Genomic DNA, 18,337 nt, shown 5'->3' on the forward strand with positions numbered 1-18,337 from the left:
AACTGCTAAAAGAAATCCTGAGGCCTGGCTCTTCAACATTAAGGCACAATGAGGAGGGATAACTGAAGCAAAGGAGGTCAATGTTAAAAGGAACAAGATGGGAAGAGTAAAGACACTGAGAACTTGAGCAAACATGGACTGCAGTCAGGCTACCATTTCACATGCCACATCAAACTTTATTAATGCACCAGTGCAGCTAAGAAGAAGAAATATTCCTCAGAAAGTTGTTAGAAGACAACTGAGACCATGATGAGGAACAGGGACTCACTTCTGCATTATCAATCCAAGAAAAGAGCATTACATGCAATGTAATATAGGTCTGGATCGAAGGTACTGGTCTAAGAGGTCATCCTGTATCTAAGAGTTATAATATATTTCTATGACAATAGCATGTGTATGCAAATAAGAGGATGGCCTCTTTAGAAAACACCGAATAGGTTTGGAGTAAAACCTGCTAAAGAGGAATTTACTTTATGGTGGATATAATACAATGCCCAGATTTTGATCTAAAAACATCTTTTTCTTAAATGCCTTCCTATTTTGTTAATAAGTTGCTCCTATCATTGTGGTTTTCTCTGTCAAAAAATATTTCCCCAATGAAGACAAAGAATTAAGTATGTTTTAGACAATTTGTTGAAGTTAAAAACAACCTTGTAAATCTAATAAATTTCTAACAGCATGAGATGTTAGATGAATATTTAATAATACTGGGGGTGGGGGCAAATGTAAAAACAATTTGCACACACACACTCACACACACACAAGGTGAATATACCTTTTTCAAAATGCTTGGGATCCAAAGTGTTTTAGAGTCCAGAATTTTTTCAGACTTTGAAGTATTTGCATATACATAATGAGTTGTCTTGAGGGAAGGACTCAAGTCTGAACATGAAATTCATTTAAGTTTCATACACATCTTATACACACAGCCTTAAGTAATTTTATATAATATTTTTAGTGGGCCTGCAATTGGATTATGATCTGTCAGAGGACATAGAAGGCCAGGTGTGGAATTTTCCATGTTCCATTTGTGGCATCATGTTAGTGCTCAAAATGAAGCATTTAATATTCTGGTGTTTTAAAATAGGACTACTTAACCAGTATGTATGTAACAGAATCCCAATATTAGGGAGGAAAGTGCTTGCTCCATCAACCCTCCCACCTCATTCCACAAAGGAAATACTTCAAAATAAGTATGATGGCTTCACTAGTAGATTTTATTTTGCTTTTTATATGCAGGGGGGAAGTATGTTTCAAAATTCCCAGTTGCTCTGGAAATACATCCCAATTCCTTTAAATATATCACTGTGGAAATCTAGTTCCTATTGACCCCTAAAGCAGACTACTTCCTTAGTTTCCTCTTCTCATCATCAATGGCAATGAATTTTTTATTCCTTCTACTTGCTGCCCACTTCACCCCCTTAATTCTGCATGATTCCAATACTCTTTTCCCTCTATCATTGCCACCTCTATTCACAGGGACTAGATCTTTCTGCAGGATCAGTATTATTTCTGCTTCAGGAACAAAAGCTTTGACAGTCTTCACACAAGAAGGGGACTGCTGCCCCAGGTTGCATTAATCTGGTAACTTGGTGAGAACTGATGAGTGAGTGGGAAAAAAACCTGAAAACCACCTTTGAGGCAAAAAGCAAATAATTTATATAAAGAATTTATATAAGCTGATAAGAACAATATTCAGATCCCAATAAATGCAGGGGTAAACTTCAGAGAACACTGCTGTTTTAGATGTTTACTTTTGATTAAAAAAATAATAAAGCCAAGTATGGTGGCACATGTCTGTAATTCCCGAGACCTAGAAGGCTAAGCCAAGGGGATCTCAAATTTGAGACCAGGCTCAGCAACTTAGTGAGACCCCCCAGTAACTTAACAAGACCTTGTTTAAAAATTTAAAAAATAAAAATAAAAAGGGGATGGAGATGAACTCAGTAGTAAAGTATACTGGTGCCACAAAAATGGATGGACGGATAGATAGATATCAGATAGACAGATATTGTTTTAAAAAACCTATGTCCAATATGAGAGGAATAATTTAAGAAATTCTTCCTTATCCTACTAAATGGAATTAAACCATTCTTCTTCCTCTGTGAGTGGCTAGTGCCTCTATTTTAGCATTTCAACTGAGTTGTACTGTACTTAGTCATGATGCCCAAATCTTTTTTCCTCACTGGACTATTAATCTCCTGAGTACAAGCTTCAGATCCCATTAAGCTCTGAATCAAATCCCTTACCACCTCTTCAGTTCCACTCCTCACTCTTAGCATCTCATACAATACTTCATAGAGCAAGACATGAAAACTTTTTAAGTTGAATCACTGTAAAAAGTAATTAGTGACTTCAAAGAGAATAATTGTATAGGCAAAAGACATATAAACACACATAAAGGATACCCTAAATTTAGAGCTGGCTTAATTGAACCATAATTTAGAATAGTCCCTATTCCATAGGACTGCAGGAATGAGGGAATGAGTATTAGATCCAAGTAGTCAGAATCAGCAGTCATACTCTTTTACCCTTTCTCCTCCCCTTCCTTCCTGGAACACAGATGTAAGGTCTAGAGATGCAACAGTCATCCTGAAACCATGAATCAAGAAGTCCCAAGCTTAGGATTGTGAAACCAATGGGTAAAAGCCTAAGTCTTCAATTATACAAGTAAGCCACTGTCTCACTCCAAATGTATTTTTTAAGAAAAAGTAATCCAGAGGCTGGGGTTGTGGTTCAGTGGTAGAACGCTCACCTAGCATGCATGAGGCCCTGGGTTCAATCCTCAGCACCACATAAAAATTTTTAAAAATACAGATATTGTGTCCACCTACAACTAAAACAAAATATTTAAAAAAAAGAAAAGAAAAAAAATCTGGGCTGGGGTTGTGACTCAGTGGTACAGCACTTGCCTAGTATGTATGAGGCACTGGGTTCAATTCTTGGCACCACATAAACTGAATGAAAAATAAAAGTCTGTCAACATCTAAAAAGAAATATTAAAAAAGAAAAAGAAATCCTATGTGTTAAACCCATTGTTAATAGTGTTTTGTTATTGTGACTACCAACAAAATTTTTCTGTAGATACTAATAGCATTTCTGATAGCATTAATAGGATTCTCCTTTACTTGTTCTGACTTATAAATGATACACACCCATCAACTTTGTTATAGTGACCAGACCAGGGAGTGGACATTTAAATCAAGTAAGGGCTATTAGAGTCTTCCTCTCAACTGATCTATCGTCTTAGGAGAAAGATTTCCTTCTTTCCATTAAAAGTTAAAAGTCAGGCTCAGATTGTAGCTCAGTGGTAGAATATCTGCCTAGCATATGTGAGGCACTGGGCTCAATCCTTAGCACCACATAAAAATAAATAAAATAAAGGTACTGTGTCCATCTACTACTAAAAAAATAAAAGCTAAAAAGTTAAAAGTCTATGGCTGCTGGCAGCTATTTTCCTTGCCCCACTTAAAAAAAAAAAAAAAAAAAAAAAAAAAAAAAAAAAAACACCTTTCTGTTGAACAGAGACAAGTGAAACCAAAAGGTCTAAGCTCCTAAATCCAGCTGTCTGAATAAACCCTAACCAGATTTCCCAATTATTATGCAAGCTAAATTATATTTCTGACACTTGCATCCAAGAGGGTCTTAAACACAACAGTGGGTGTAAACACATGAATAATTTTAGGATTTTAAAAAACTGCCCTATGTTGACCCACATAACTCAAATTATATTTGTCATTCTCCAATTGCCTACTATTTCCTTTCCCATATTACTACCACACCGAATTGCTTGGTCTTTCCTATACACCCTTCACATTTTTCTATTTATGTGATTTTTGCCTACTGTTCTCTTACAATAATGCCCTTCTCTCTCAATCTCTAATCACATTTCCTCTGAAATACCACAGGACTTTACTTGTATACCCCTTAATAGTTTTGACTTATATTACAGTTATTCTTGGGCATGTCTTATTTACCCAACTGAACCACTCTGATCACTGATCACATTGAAACATGTGATCAGAGCCTCTGTTTGCATATCTCCCCACAGGTCAGTTTGTCTCCAAAATCCATGTTATGTATATTAAACCTATGCTATTTCAGAACTGTCAAAACCTCAGTAGCTAGGTACCAATAACAATATACTTAATCTAATTGTTCTGGGTACCACAAAAGCCACAACAATACAAATGAGATGAACAGTATTCAAATTATATTCAAGTAGGCAAATACAGGTATATAAAACAGAAAAGGTCCAACTTCGTCTAATTTGAGAAATGTCTTAACAGATTTTTGCTGAGCTACCCAAGAAAAGCCTATTCTAGACCTTAGTCCTTTTTTGTTACCTCCTAGGAATATCTAAAACAAAGATCTCTACCTCCTCCAATCTATCCACCCATTCATCATTATTTTTCTGGAGATATTCCTGAAGAGAAAACCTACCCCAAGCAGTATCCTAACCATAAGCCACATCTGGACCTCTTTCTAGGTCCTAAATGTAAACAATGTCTTCAGCTTCCCAAATTCTCCTACGATCTATTTCTCACTAACTTATTCTTATCACTTTGACTTTTAGGCCTTACCTTTTATCTTCCCCTTAGTTCTATCCAAATGATAGCTTATCCTTTATGTATTAGCACATAAAAACACAGACCTCAGAAAAACTAAATAGGAAAAAAATAGTCAATAATAATAGCAAATATTTATTGAATATTTAAGCACAGAGCTAAATACTTTATAAAGTGACTCAGCTTCTTATGACAATCCCAATACTGTCGGGCTAATTTTATTAACATGGAACCTGGTCCAAAAAGAGGTAAGATAACCTATCAAAGTATTATTCAACTAGTAAATATCACAGTTAAAATTTAAGTCCAGATCTGTCTAGTCCCAAAGCCCACATTTCTTCCACTGTCATATTGCCAAAAATGAGAATGTTGACTCTGTTCTCCTGCCTTCCACACTTGTCCCCTATTCCAATAATCTATTGTCTATGAAGCAAAATGTTTCTTTGCTTAATAGTACTACTTTGCTCAAATCTCTCTAATAGTTACTCCCTTGTCCAGAGAAAAAGCCAAAGTCCTTCTTAAGGCCAAAGAGTACCTGGTCTGTCCACTTGTCCCTTCCTCAATACTCTCTCAGGCTCATTTTCTCATTTACTCAACTCCAGCCATACTCAAGCCTGTTCATACCCCAGATCTTTAAATTTACTGGTCTCTCTGCCTGTTACACTTTCTCCTCCCTGCCTCAAAATTCCTTCACTTCCTTTAGGTGTCTACTCAAATGCCACCTTCTCAATAGGACCTTCCTTGATCACCAATTTTAAATTGCAACTTACTGACCTTAGTACTCTGTACCCCACTCTTCTGCTGTTACTTTTTTCTCTAAAATACTTATCACTGTGTGACATATTACATATTTTATTTTTCCATTACTTGCTCCCACTACTAGATTATAAGCTCCACAGAAATACGAACTTGAAATATTCTGTTCACTGTATCTGATATACATTAGGTATTAGTACATATTTAGTGAATGAGTAAGTAGAGAGCTTTATTTTTCCTAAACGATTAAGTAAAAATAATCTTAAATACATTTTCCAGAAAGTGAAAGCAAAGATAATCTGCCTTTGTTTCAGTGTAGATCAATTTAGCAAATCTCACCCCTCAAATGATGCCTTTAAACAACAGTCCCTCTATTTTTTTCGTAGTGCTGAATATATAGCCATATCATTGAGCAAACAGAGCAGACAAACCAACTTAACCAGAGTATATAGTATTATGATCAAATAAAACTTACAGCAAAGTTAATCAGACACATATTTAATGATATGCATAATTGTTATTGTGCTACATGGTAACTAGGCATAAATGGTAGACACTTCATGTAAATGACTCTAATTACTATTTCTCTTACATAGCCAAACCAAGCATGTCTAGGATCAGCTCCAGAAAAAAACAGGAAGGAGGGGAACTTAATTCTGGGTAGAAAGTCCTCTCTTATTTCACCCCTAGACATGGGGCTAATGATCTCTCAGCCTCCAGCCTATCTATACCCCCAAACTCCGTATCCAAGAAAGTAAATGAGTAAGTAGATGGTTCTAGTGAGAATTCCCTCCTCAAACTCTCTCATAGGACCTAAAATGTCACCAGAAAGGGTAAGTTCAGTTAACAAGTTAGCACTACTAGAATTATTGATCAGTGGCCATTTTCTTTGCTTCTTATCTAAACTTACAGGAAGATAAAGGGCCCCTGCCCTCTTAAGGTTTATTTAAACCTACCCAGTTTTCACAGTCTAGACTAAATGATGTCTCTGGGACATCATTCCAATTCACTATACTCTGATTATACTTACTTTCAGGGACATTCACTTGGGTATAAACCATTTACTTTGTATCATCTTATAATTAATTTCTTAGGTAAATGCGTATTTCCCCAATGAGACTGCAATTTCCTTCACGGCAGAAATCTTGTCTTAAACTTCCTTAGGAAACCATATAAGGCCTACCATCATTTAAAAAAGTGTTTCATGAGTATTGGGATGAATTTAAGGTAAATAAGAATCAGCAGAAAGGATCTAGGTAAGTTGACAGTGAGAAAAAGAATGTAATGTTCTAGATAGCTCAAAACAAATGTCCCTATGAAAAAGAAAGAGTGACTGTCATTCAGGATATAGCAGAGAGCTCCTGAACTTCCTCCTGCTGAGAATTAAAAACTTCCTCATGATGAGGGCAGATGCCAAGAACGCTAAAACTGACATGTTTTCTGGATAAGCACAGCCTAGCTAAATCTACATATGTATATCACCAGCTTTTCTTTCTATAAATTGTAACTGCTTCTAGGGGACCAGCAGAGTAATAATCTAGCTGCTTCTCCCCAGTTTGATCAAGCTATGTAAAACCCTTTTTACATCATTTGCTTACTTCTTATGCAGGGGAATGACCATATCTGGCCACCAGGGTTCCAGGCAGTATGCCTGGTTTGGCTGCCAGTGAGATCTTCAGATGGAGGTCTGAGACATTAGGATCAGAGCTTTATGACACATAGTATCAAGAATATTAGGGATGATGATATATAATGGGGTCGGGGATGAGGGGTGAGAAGAATGGAGGAACTTTATGTAGAGGGAAATGAGAGGGGAGGTATGAAAAATGGTGGAATGAGACAGACATCATTACCCTATGGACACATATGATTACACTAATGGTATGAATCTACAGCACGTACAACCATAAAAACGAAATGATGTTCCCCATTTGTGTACAATGACTCAAAATGCAGTCTGTTAAAAGAAAAAGAAAAAAGAAAAAAGAAAAAGAACATTAGGACTTTCAGGCTAGGGATATAGCTCAGTTGGTAGAGTGCTTGCCCACCTGACGGTGTCAGCTTAACAAGTTCAATGAGAACAACCTGGTTCTGGTAATGTAAGTTTGCATATGGTCTGAGAAAGTTAAAAAACAAACCCAAATTATTTTAACACCATATACTAGGGGCTGTGAGCTCCCCCACCATACTCTAGTAAGGAAAAGATCTGAATGCAAATACCATGTAGCTTATAGACACCTGACAGTAATGAATGCCAGAGTTTCCCATTAAAGCCCAAACCAGCAGAGTTTGATGTGGGAGATATCCGCAGGAGATACCCTATATTATTCTTTACCTAATAATTCTGACCTGATGGAAGTCATCTACTCTTAGAGCTCAAAGGGACATTCAGCTTCTCAAACTCATTTATTTCTGGAACTCAGTGCTGAGTAAGTCACTGACTCAGATGACTAATACCAGTGAGTAAAGCATGCATGGTAAGATAGAAAAAATAATTTCTGCCCTCTCTAGTCACCAAAGGCTCAGCCCCAGAATTCTTTCAGCCACTGAAACTCTCACATTAAAAAAAACAAACAAACAAAAAAACAGACTAAAGAGCTATGTCAAATTGAAACTGCAGCTGGACTCCATTCCTTCAGTACTCTTTCATTAAAAGGAATTGATGGCCAGATTTAGGTCCTCAACTTTCATTCTAGTTGAAAGACTATAATGCTTTATATAAAGGCCCTTTAAAATGACCACAAAATCTTTGACATAGGAATTTCACTACTGGGAATAATAACAGAAGCTAATACTTCTTAAGTACTTACAGTGTGCTAGACAAGGCTAAGCCCTTTTCTTAAAATGTCTCATTTAACCTCCTATGTATGTTAATAATGCCTAAATACTCACTTTCGATTATTCAATAAATGTAAGCCATTATTATTATTACAAGGAACATGTACTAGTTAATAATCAGAAAAATCAACAAACATTAAACTATAAGTTTACGAACTTTCTTATTTAATAACTAAGATGTATACTACAGAAAAATTAAATATACATTTATTTTTGGCAATTTTAATTTATAAGATACTTCACAACTATACAATTTCAGATTTAAACACGCCTGTTATGGGAATCAAGCAGAGAAGTTGCAACACCTCCTATTATATAAGAGTTACATTCAATATGATGGGTCACAGACCATCTATGCTATGCTAACACTACTGTATTTAAAGGTGGAAATCATAAAAAGGCAGGATCAGGATGATATTTCAAGGAGTGTGAGTGTGATTAACAAGAAGATTTTCTTTGTTCAGTCTCTCACGCTGGCCAGATATGGTGGCATACACCTATAATCCCACCAACTAAGGCTGAGGCCGGAGGATCACAAGTTTAAGGTCAGCCTCAGCAATTTAGCAAGACCCCATCTTAAAATAAAAAATAAAAAGGACTGGGGATGTAGTTCAGTGGTGAAACACCCTAGGTTTAGCCCCTAGTACCAAAACACACACACAAACACTCCCCCCCCCAAAAAAAACAAAAAAATCCAAAAAACCCCAACCTCCAAACTATACCAAACTCTACTCTCTTACAGAGATTAACCAACAGCTCCAGGGTAACTCAGCAGAGACATGCAGGACATGAATATAAATTAGGGTTATTTTCAGCTGCTGTCTCTAGGTAGAATTTCTATTTTAAAAAATAAACAAACACAAAAAAGCCAGAAGAGACTTATTTTGAATAAAAAATGGGCAACACTAGACTTAGGTTCCCAAGTTCCACCAGAATCTCAATATTTGAATATATGAATTGAAATTGCAGGATCTACTGCATTGTATTGGTTTTTGGCCTACCTATAGCAAGTAAACTGAAACACTAAAAGAGGAAAGACTTTCCTTCCCCACTCCTGAGGTAACAAGGTAGTATAACTACTAAAACAAATAAAAACCATGAAAGTACTAGAAATTTAACTAGATAGAAAAAAAAAAAAAAAACAATAACACTTTAACTCTGAAGAAGAGCTAGCTGCTTTCGCTACATTGCATTGTAGAGGATTACAAAACCACATACAAAGAAAAGTACAAGTCTGGCTGTCCTGATAAGTCTTTACCTGCTTCTTGCTCCATCAGACCATTGCAGTACATAGCATGTCGCTCAATCTTTGTGGGCGGGAAGCCTTGATCACACAATGGGCAGGATACCTGGGTACTAGATGAGAAGGTAGAAGTAGGCATTTCCTTCTCAGCATCTTCCCTGTTACCAACCTGAAGAACGTGACAAACAGCAATTTTAACATCTTTAGCTTCTCAACTATCTTTCCCCCAAAAGAAATGCAAAAGACTCCATCCCAATTACTTTCAAAGAGACAATACCAATCCAATGGTATAGTTAATATTTATTCAACTATACTAAGTTGCCAGTTATATACTAAGCACTATGTATATATTACTCATTTAATTCTCACAATCTTACAAAGGCACCGACATGATAAAAGTATTGCCCCAAACAGTTAAGGAACTTGCACAGTGTCATATACAAATAAATGTCAGAGTTGAAATTCAAAACAAGGCCTATATAGCTCTAAACCTTGAGGACACTGACCTCTACCACACTGCACAGTATTCATTACAGAAGTGTGCTATTTTATCTCCTGTGTTTCACATTTTATATTTCAACAGCATCTTAAAGACACTTTTTCTTTATTTTTTAAATATTTTTAGTTGTAGATAGACACAATTCCTTTATTTTATTTATTTATTTTTATGTGGTGCTAAGGATCAAACCCAGTGCCTCATATGTGCCAGGCAAGCACTCTACCACTGAGCTACAAACCCAGTCCCAAGAAACTTTTTCAATCTCATAAAAAAGAAAACTGTGGTCATTGTAACTTTAAGATATAAGACATTAGAAAACAAAGACTTCTAAGTCAAATGTAGTACAACTAGGATTTAAGCAAAGAACCTAGGTCTGTGCTTATACCAAAAAAAAATAACACCTCCAATGTTTTATTTTTGACTTTTTAGACTGAAAGAAGAAACTAAGACCCAAACAGTTAAAAAAAAGTCATTGGTAAGATAATCAATTCTGTTGAAGCCACATTTAAACTTTCTTTACTCCTCAGTGTTTTATAGTCATCATTTCTCCTATAGTTGCCAGTTGTCTCTCAGAGGTAGTTTAATTTTACCTACACAGGTTGGTCGTACCCAGGAACTCTGCAGTGATTAATTCAACAGTATACATAGGCACTGCAGTACTACTGCCTAACTCTTGCTTCAAAGTACAGCATGTCCTATCCAATCGATGTGTAACAGTCCTGCTTCCACTTAAAACCAAGGAACATCTGAGCTGTCATTATACCTTACTACAAAAAATAATAATAATAAGTCCTCTTCTGGTATAAAAACAAAACAGGACCAAAACTGCAATGAATAGATAATTTGACTTCTGAATCAACTGGGGTCGTTATGGTTGTTGTTTATTTTTTGGTTTTGGTTTATAAATTCAGACCATCTCTAAAATCCACTGCTTGTAAGTGTAATCCAGCAGAGAGGGAATCAGGCCTTCTAAATACCAAGCCAATCACACTTACCTTCTGTTAAAAAGACAGACTCTAGATGGGGAAAACAGATGAGAAAGGAACTAACAGCAGATGAGTTCTTATACTATGCCAGGGTCTGCCAAGTGTTTTCCATATCCATCCCTCACAATTCAAATGGACTAGACACAGGTATCACTAGCTCCAGTATTATATAAAGGAAAACTGAGGCTTGGAAAGTAACCTGCTGATCACAAAGTTAATAAGTGAACAATCTAGACTCAAACCCAGGCCTGATACATCAAAACCTTCAGTATTTTCAATCTACCATGTAGTGGCAGAAGTAAAAAAAGGCCTCCTTCCTAATTTGTTTTTGGAAGCTGAACTTGAAGATATCAGGGAGACCACCTGATTTTTATTATTTATTACTTGGAAGTGCAGAAAGTCAAGTAGGTCTCGAAGTTCTAGGTGCTGTTATTCTAAGCTTCGTCACTGAGATTCTCACAAATCCAGGTTCCTCTGTTCACACACCTAATAAAAGTTGTCTTGTAAAGCTATTTGAGCAGTGGGGGCAATCAACAGAACGTAAAATTTACAAGCATTTTTAAGTTACTGAAAGTTAGTGGTGACTGAGCAGTTACTTAGAATTCACTAAGCACAGAAATGTTACATAACATGAATGTCACTGGTACTCACAAAAGCACTACAACCTTCCTTTTGTATTCATTGCCAGCTCTATAAAATGCAGAGAATGTACCTGAAACTATTAATATATTTGAAAGGAAGTTGTCTTTATTATTGTCTTATGGATATAAGACTACTTCCAACCACATTCACAGGCAACCCAGCTTTCTAAAATTTTGTATATTAAAAACAAGATATTTTCCCCTAGACCATTAAAAAGGCCTATTTAAATTAACTACTATGGAGGAATCTCAAGGGGAAAAATACAAGCAACACAGCTTTTATTAGGACTATGAAATCAGAGATTTGATGGCTGAAGAATGATTTCTACTTCTTTTAAAATACTAAACAGCAATTTCTTAAAAGTGGTACTCGGACACTGAATCTTAATCCCTTAAAGGGTTGGTTCTTACCTTCTGGCTTCAAAAGGAACCTCACCTCAAGAAAAGAACCCAATTAAAAAAAGACATGCTCCACAAATGACCAAACCCTCTAGCCAACTGCCCATCACTAGGAAGCTAGTATCACTGAACAGCCCCAATACTCACAAAGCAGTAAAATACTTTTACTTGCACCAAATCTCTGCTAAATGTTTTATAATCTTTATTTAATTTAATCTTCAGAGCAACCCAATAAAGTATTTTTGCCTCCGTGTTTTATAAGAGCTGAAATTCAGAACAGCAGTTCTCCTCTGCACTCCACTAACACCCTAGGAATTTACTACGACATTTGTCAGACCACATTAGAATTATCTGTTTATGTGTCTATTTTTTCCTTTAACAGGACTCTGTGAAGAAGGAATATCATTTTTTATTTATCTTTGCATCTCTAAGAGTCTTAAAAACAATGAATAACACAAAGTATAAAAACTATAAACACCTGTCTAATAAATGAATAAACATAAATTTGTCCAACATCACAAAGTGGTAGGACTGGCATTCAAAGCCATGTCTTCTAATTCCAATGTGCAAGCACTTTACAATATATACCACCTTTCAATAAATGACATTTGTCATTTGACCCTATTCACAGATTTCAAGGGCATGAGTCCACATCCTTTATATTATCTTTTTTAAAAATATATATATATTTTTAGTTGTAGATGGACACAATACCTTCATTTATTTATGCGGTGCTGAGAATCAAACCCAGTGCCTCACACATGCCAGGCAAGCACTTTACCACCAAGCCACAACCCCAGCCCCTATGATACTACATTTATGCACAGAAAATATTCAACTCTATATTTCTAATAAGCCACTTATAACTAGTAAGTGATTATTCAATGACTTAAAAACTATAGTATTTTTAACTTCTTTTAATGAAAACTGCTGGCTACTTAGGAATGTCCAGATATCAGCAAACAGAGATAATAAAAGAGGACATTTGATGTGAGAATGGCTATATACAACTCTACTTATCTGAGGTGGAGTAGTGCAGAATGCACACTATAAATTCCAAAAAGGATTCATGTTCTTTGACCCAAAGAATAGTATCCTTTCTAATCATGAATGGGTAAGAAATTGCCTTGATGAACTAACTAAAGGCTTTTAAAAGGCTTTTTCTGTATGTTTGGGTAGCTATGTTAAAAATACTCTACTCCCCCTCTCTGATTTAGAAGGCCGTGTCCTTGCTAGGAAAAGGACCCAGAGGCCATTTTAACATTATCTAGCAACACCTGTCCTTAGTAGCTCTGATGAAGGAAGTGTTATCATCTTTCCCATCACCACTGGTATCAGAGAATCCTGGTCTATCAGTTGTAACCGATCAGGTTTCAAGAAACCAGCAATGTGCATGATTAATGAAAGCAAAATTTCTACCCAGTTACCTGCAGTAGTTGGAAAGGGAAGTACTGAAGAAGGGATCTAACTTTTAATTAAAAATTGTTTTCGGGCTGGGGAGATAGCTCAGCTGGTAGAGTGCTTGCCTAGAAAGCACAAGGCCCTGAGTTCGATCCCCAGTACCGCAAAAAAAAAAAAAAAAATTGTTTTTCAAAAAACCTAAAGACGCAGCTCAGTGGTGTAGTGCTTGCCTAGATCCTTAGCAACACACACACACACACACATACCCCTAGAGTATAAAAAGAAATGAGAACTAAGATTTTTTTGAGGTGCTCAGAACAAGATAGTAAACACAAATTTAACCAAAATCTTTATTTCCAGAGAAGAAGATGTTAATTTTCAAGATGCTTTTCAGGGCAATAGAGTAAAAATTTAAATTCTTCAAAAGAATTCCTGGTAGTTAAATTCCTTGGTCAGACTAAACATGAAAAATATATACTAAGAATCTTAATCAGAAGTATGAATTTCTACCAATCAGCTTTATGGCTATTCCAAGATATGTGATATTAGTAAGGAAAGGTAATAATGAAAATAGATCTGCTTATTTTATCTTGGGTTTGTTTCTGATAACATTTTTTAATTAGGACTGAAAATTAAGTTATTTTATATAGTTATTTTTCCCAAGATTGTTCATCTCTGTTATTTATCAGTATATAAAGGGAAAGGCCCTAAAACTTTGAAGACAAACCAACGTCCAAATTCTAGTTCTACCACTAATAGCAGTAAGAACCAGTGCAAATTAAACATCCTAAGCCTCTCTTTCCCCATCTGTAACAGAATTAATGCATATACAAGTACAAGAAATAGTAACAATTGTTCTTTTTAGGAACAATGCTAAACTGATCTTAATTATAAAAATTTCTCCCTGAGATAAATGTCCCCAAAGCTAAAATCCTATGCCACCTAAATCTTTTCAGCCAAAGTCAATATTGCATTAGAGAGAAGACAACCAGCAGGAGTAAACAACTAAGAAAAACTAAAGAATATTCATCTCCTTATCTCCTATTATTATTCTTACTTCATCCAGGGTCTCTCTGCTACCAGGAGAGTCTTCTCTTTCAAGATCAAGAGTTTCAGGGGAACTTAGCTGTGTCTCTGTAATTTAAAAAAATTAAAATACCATTAATTTTCATTTTGAGTTTTAATAATTAAAAAAAAAACACATATTTTCCCCTTTGTTTATTGTAGTGGCAATACAGATCTAGTCTGTTTCCTCTTAAAGCTTTATTGAGGCATAATTTACATATAACAGAATTCACCAATTTTTTTCAGTATATAATTTGGTGAGGTTTTTTTTTTGAGGTGCTGGGGATTGAACCCAGGGCCTTGTGCTTGCAAAGCAAGCACTCTACCCACTGTGCTATATCCCCAGCTAATTTGGTGAGTTTTGACAAATACATTCCATTTATACATGGTATCATTTACACCACATAACTACCACCACAATAAAAATAAAAAACAGCCAGGTGCGGTGGCACATGCCTGTAATCCCAGCAGCTTAGAAGCCTGAGGCAGGAGGATCATGAGTTCAAAGTCAGCCTCCGCAACTTAGAGAGGCCCTAAGCAACTCAGCAAGACCCTGCCTCTAAATAAAAAATATAAAAAAGAACTGGGGATATGGCTCAGTGGTTAAGTGCCCCTGGGATCAATCCCTAGTACCAAATAAATAAATAAAAATAAAAAATAAAAAACATTTCCCAGTACCCCATACAGTTCTCCTGTCTCCCTCTTACAGGTAATTATAAGAATCTACTTTATGTTTTGCCTTTTCTAAAATGTCATATAAATGAAATCACAGTCTTATGTCCAGCTTCTTTTACATAATAGAAAGTATCTAAAATGTTGTCTCATATGCTAGTGGTTCACTCCTTTTCACTGGTACTCCATTATATGAATATTTTATAATTTGTTTATCCATTCACCAGTTGATACATTTAGCTTATTAACATTGTAGTTCTAGTTTTAAAATATATTACTTTTTACAGAAAACAAAAATATGCCAATGTTAATGCCGAAGTTAAAGAGATAATTAGAAAAAAATAAAAATTGGGACCAGAAATGCATTCTGGACAAAGATATGCCTTTCTTCAATACATTCTTTAAGTAACATCTATAAATTCAAAATTAATTCAACAAATATTAACTGAATAAGTCTCAGACACTGTACTAGCTACAACTAGTATAGAGATGTAAGATGGGAGTCCTTTATAGTCTGGCTTAAGAGGCTGGCAAATTACACTTAGCTCAATGGGCCAAACCCAGCCAGGTGTCTGCTTCTATAAATAAGATTCTATTGAAACACAGCCACACTCATTCACCTATGTATTACCTATGGCTGCTTTTGCACTGAAACAACAGTGATGAGTAGTTTCAATAGACCTAATGTCCCAAAGAGCCTAAAATATTTACTAGTCTTTTATTTAAAAGTTTGGGGTGAGAGGGAAGAGGGAAAGTGGAAAGTAGGAGATAAAGGGAAAAAAAATGTTTTAAAGTCTGCTAACCTCTGCTCCAGACACCTGTCACTTAATATAACAAAAGCACAGTAATTATACTTCAAATAACAACAGATCTGGAAAAGAAATATCAGAAAGTGAATTCTGTATCCCTCCCAAACTGTATGTTGAGATCCTAAACCCCAATGTGACGATATAGGAAGTGTGTTGGGAGGAAAGTAGGTCATAAGGGTAGAGACCTCAAGAATGGGATTAGTGCCCTTATAAGAGGAAGTTTCATTTCATGAAAAATGGTGGAATAAGACAGATATCATTACCCTATGTACATGTATGTTTACACAAATGGTATGAATCTACATCGTGCACAACCATAGAAATGAAATGATGTACTCCATTTGTATACAATGAATCAAAATGCAGTCTGTAAAAAATGAAAAAAATAGAAAAACAAAAAACAAAAAACAGAAACAAAAACTACTACAAACCCAAGTGTTAAACTCTGCACTAAAATAGAAAAAGAGAACTTTTATTTCACTGTGATTTGTTTTGCAAAGAAAAATAAATAGGAGAAAGATAAAAAAAATCATTATAATAATTTATGATTAATAATAATTAAACATCATTTAAAATAAAAAATTTTTAAAAGAGGTATTTCAGAGAACTCTTTCATCCTCTTTCTGCCATGTGTGAACACAGTGAAAAGATGACATCTATAAACCAGAAAGCAGGCTCTCATCAGACACTGAATCTGCAGACACCTTATTCTTGAACTCCCTATTCTCCAGAACTGTGAGAAATAAATTTGTTGTTTATAAGCCACAGTCTATGGTATTTTATTATTGCAGACCAAACAAAGACAAAGAATTTATCTCAGAAGAAAAATCCTGTTAAGTTCTTTGTTGTTTGATACTGTACCTACCATACTTCTAACTGGTACTTCTGTGCTTCACAAATAAAATAAATAGTCAATGTTAGGCAAGATTCTAAAGTATTTTCTGAATCATTAAAGAAGGTTTAAGAGCTGGGTTGGTGGTTCAATAGTAAAGCACTTGCCTAGCATGTGTAAGGCACCGGGTTCGATGCTCAGCACCACATATAAATAAATAAAGGTCCACTGACAATTTTAAAATATTTTTAAAAGAATATTTAAATACATAATAATAAATGTATTTTACTACATCACAATTTTTTTAAATCAGATACGCACAGATTTTTATCCCCTTGATAAAAAAAGGCTTACAGTGCATAAACTTCCAAATCTTCTTTAAGTTTCCCTGAGAGAGAGTATCATGAAAGACATTTATTCTGTTCAAAAATAAGAGCTGCTCATTACTTGGACTACTGCAGTAATAAAAAGTCTTCAATTAAGCTTTCTGTGAATAGATGAAATAGATGTGAATGTCCAATTACAAAGACAACTCAAGAGGGTATAAGCTCCTCAGAAATAACGCTACCAGTATGTGCAACATGGGCATAAAATGTCTATAATCTTGCCTTTTGAAACAAAGTAAATAACACTAGAAAGATAAGGTAATTTTGAATATCAGATCCCTCAAAACTGCCAGAAATATGAGCAAAAAGGTAACAAACAAAAGGAAACAGGTAACAAACTACTACATTAAATTTGTGCCTCAACCCATTTAGAACAATTTTTTCATACAATTTAGATGCAGAGCTTAAAAATTCTATGTCCAAAAAGAAACTCAGGTGTTTGATTTCCTGGAGAAGTATTCCCTTAGCAAAGGGAATATTAGTATTTTGAAAACCTTTTGCAATCTCATTTAGAAGTAGTTTATATCAGCAAACAGTTGGACTTCATTTGCAGGCTAATGACAGCAAGTCACAATCATAAAAGTTATTTAACGTCAGTCATCAAGGGCTTGTTTTTCCTTCTTTCACTAACTAGGAATTTCAAGATCATTATATTCACAGGTTCTTCTTGCAATATCCCATGATGACATTATATGCCATCATCCTAAACAGGTAGACTGGGTGACTTCACAGAAAGATGACATGAGTCAAGAGTCCCAAACAGAGAGGAGGTAAAGCTTTCTTTTCACAAAAACAGCACATAGCTTTCTTGAATGTTCCTGCTAAAAGCTGAACACTTTGCAATAAAGTCTCCTGGTGAGTATTATTAGGCAATAATCCAAATACTTTCAAATGAATTAAGGAACCACTTTCAATAAAAATCAACATAAATGTATTTTTTAAAATAAGTAAAACCTTTATGATAGGTTGCCAAATATTTTAAAGTATTTCCAGAGCTTTAATAGACTACATGTTAACAAAATTTAAGTCTCTTTGGGGAAAAAAAGTGAAAGAAAAATAAACAAACAAACAAGAAGACTGAATATCTTTTATTCTGACAGACTATATGAGACCTGAAGGAAACCCAGATATGACTTATAGAAACATTTGTACACCACTTGCTGTCCAAAGAATTTAAACATTACAAACAAATTCCTCAATCTCACATGAATGAAGTTATTGATATAACTTTTTAAAAAGAAA

General features: G+C 35.2%; 1 protein-coding gene across 1 annotated transcript in view; it reads right to left on the reverse strand.

Moving 5' to 3' along the window:
- Positions 1-18,337, reverse strand: part of UIMC1 (ubiquitin interaction motif containing 1) — a 158,153-nt gene that overhangs the window by 24,179 nt on the left and 115,637 nt on the right. The window contains 2 exon segments of the mRNA XM_079144654.1: positions 9,421-9,574; positions 14,389-14,465. Of these exon segments, the coding sequence (XP_079000780.1) occupies positions 9,421-9,574; positions 14,389-14,465 (231 nt within the window).

The sequence above is a fragment of the Sciurus vulgaris genome (genome assembly GCF_902686455.1).
Source record: "Sciurus vulgaris genome assembly, chromosome: 6".
Taxonomy (NCBI): domain Eukaryota; kingdom Metazoa; phylum Chordata; class Mammalia; order Rodentia; family Sciuridae; genus Sciurus; species Sciurus vulgaris.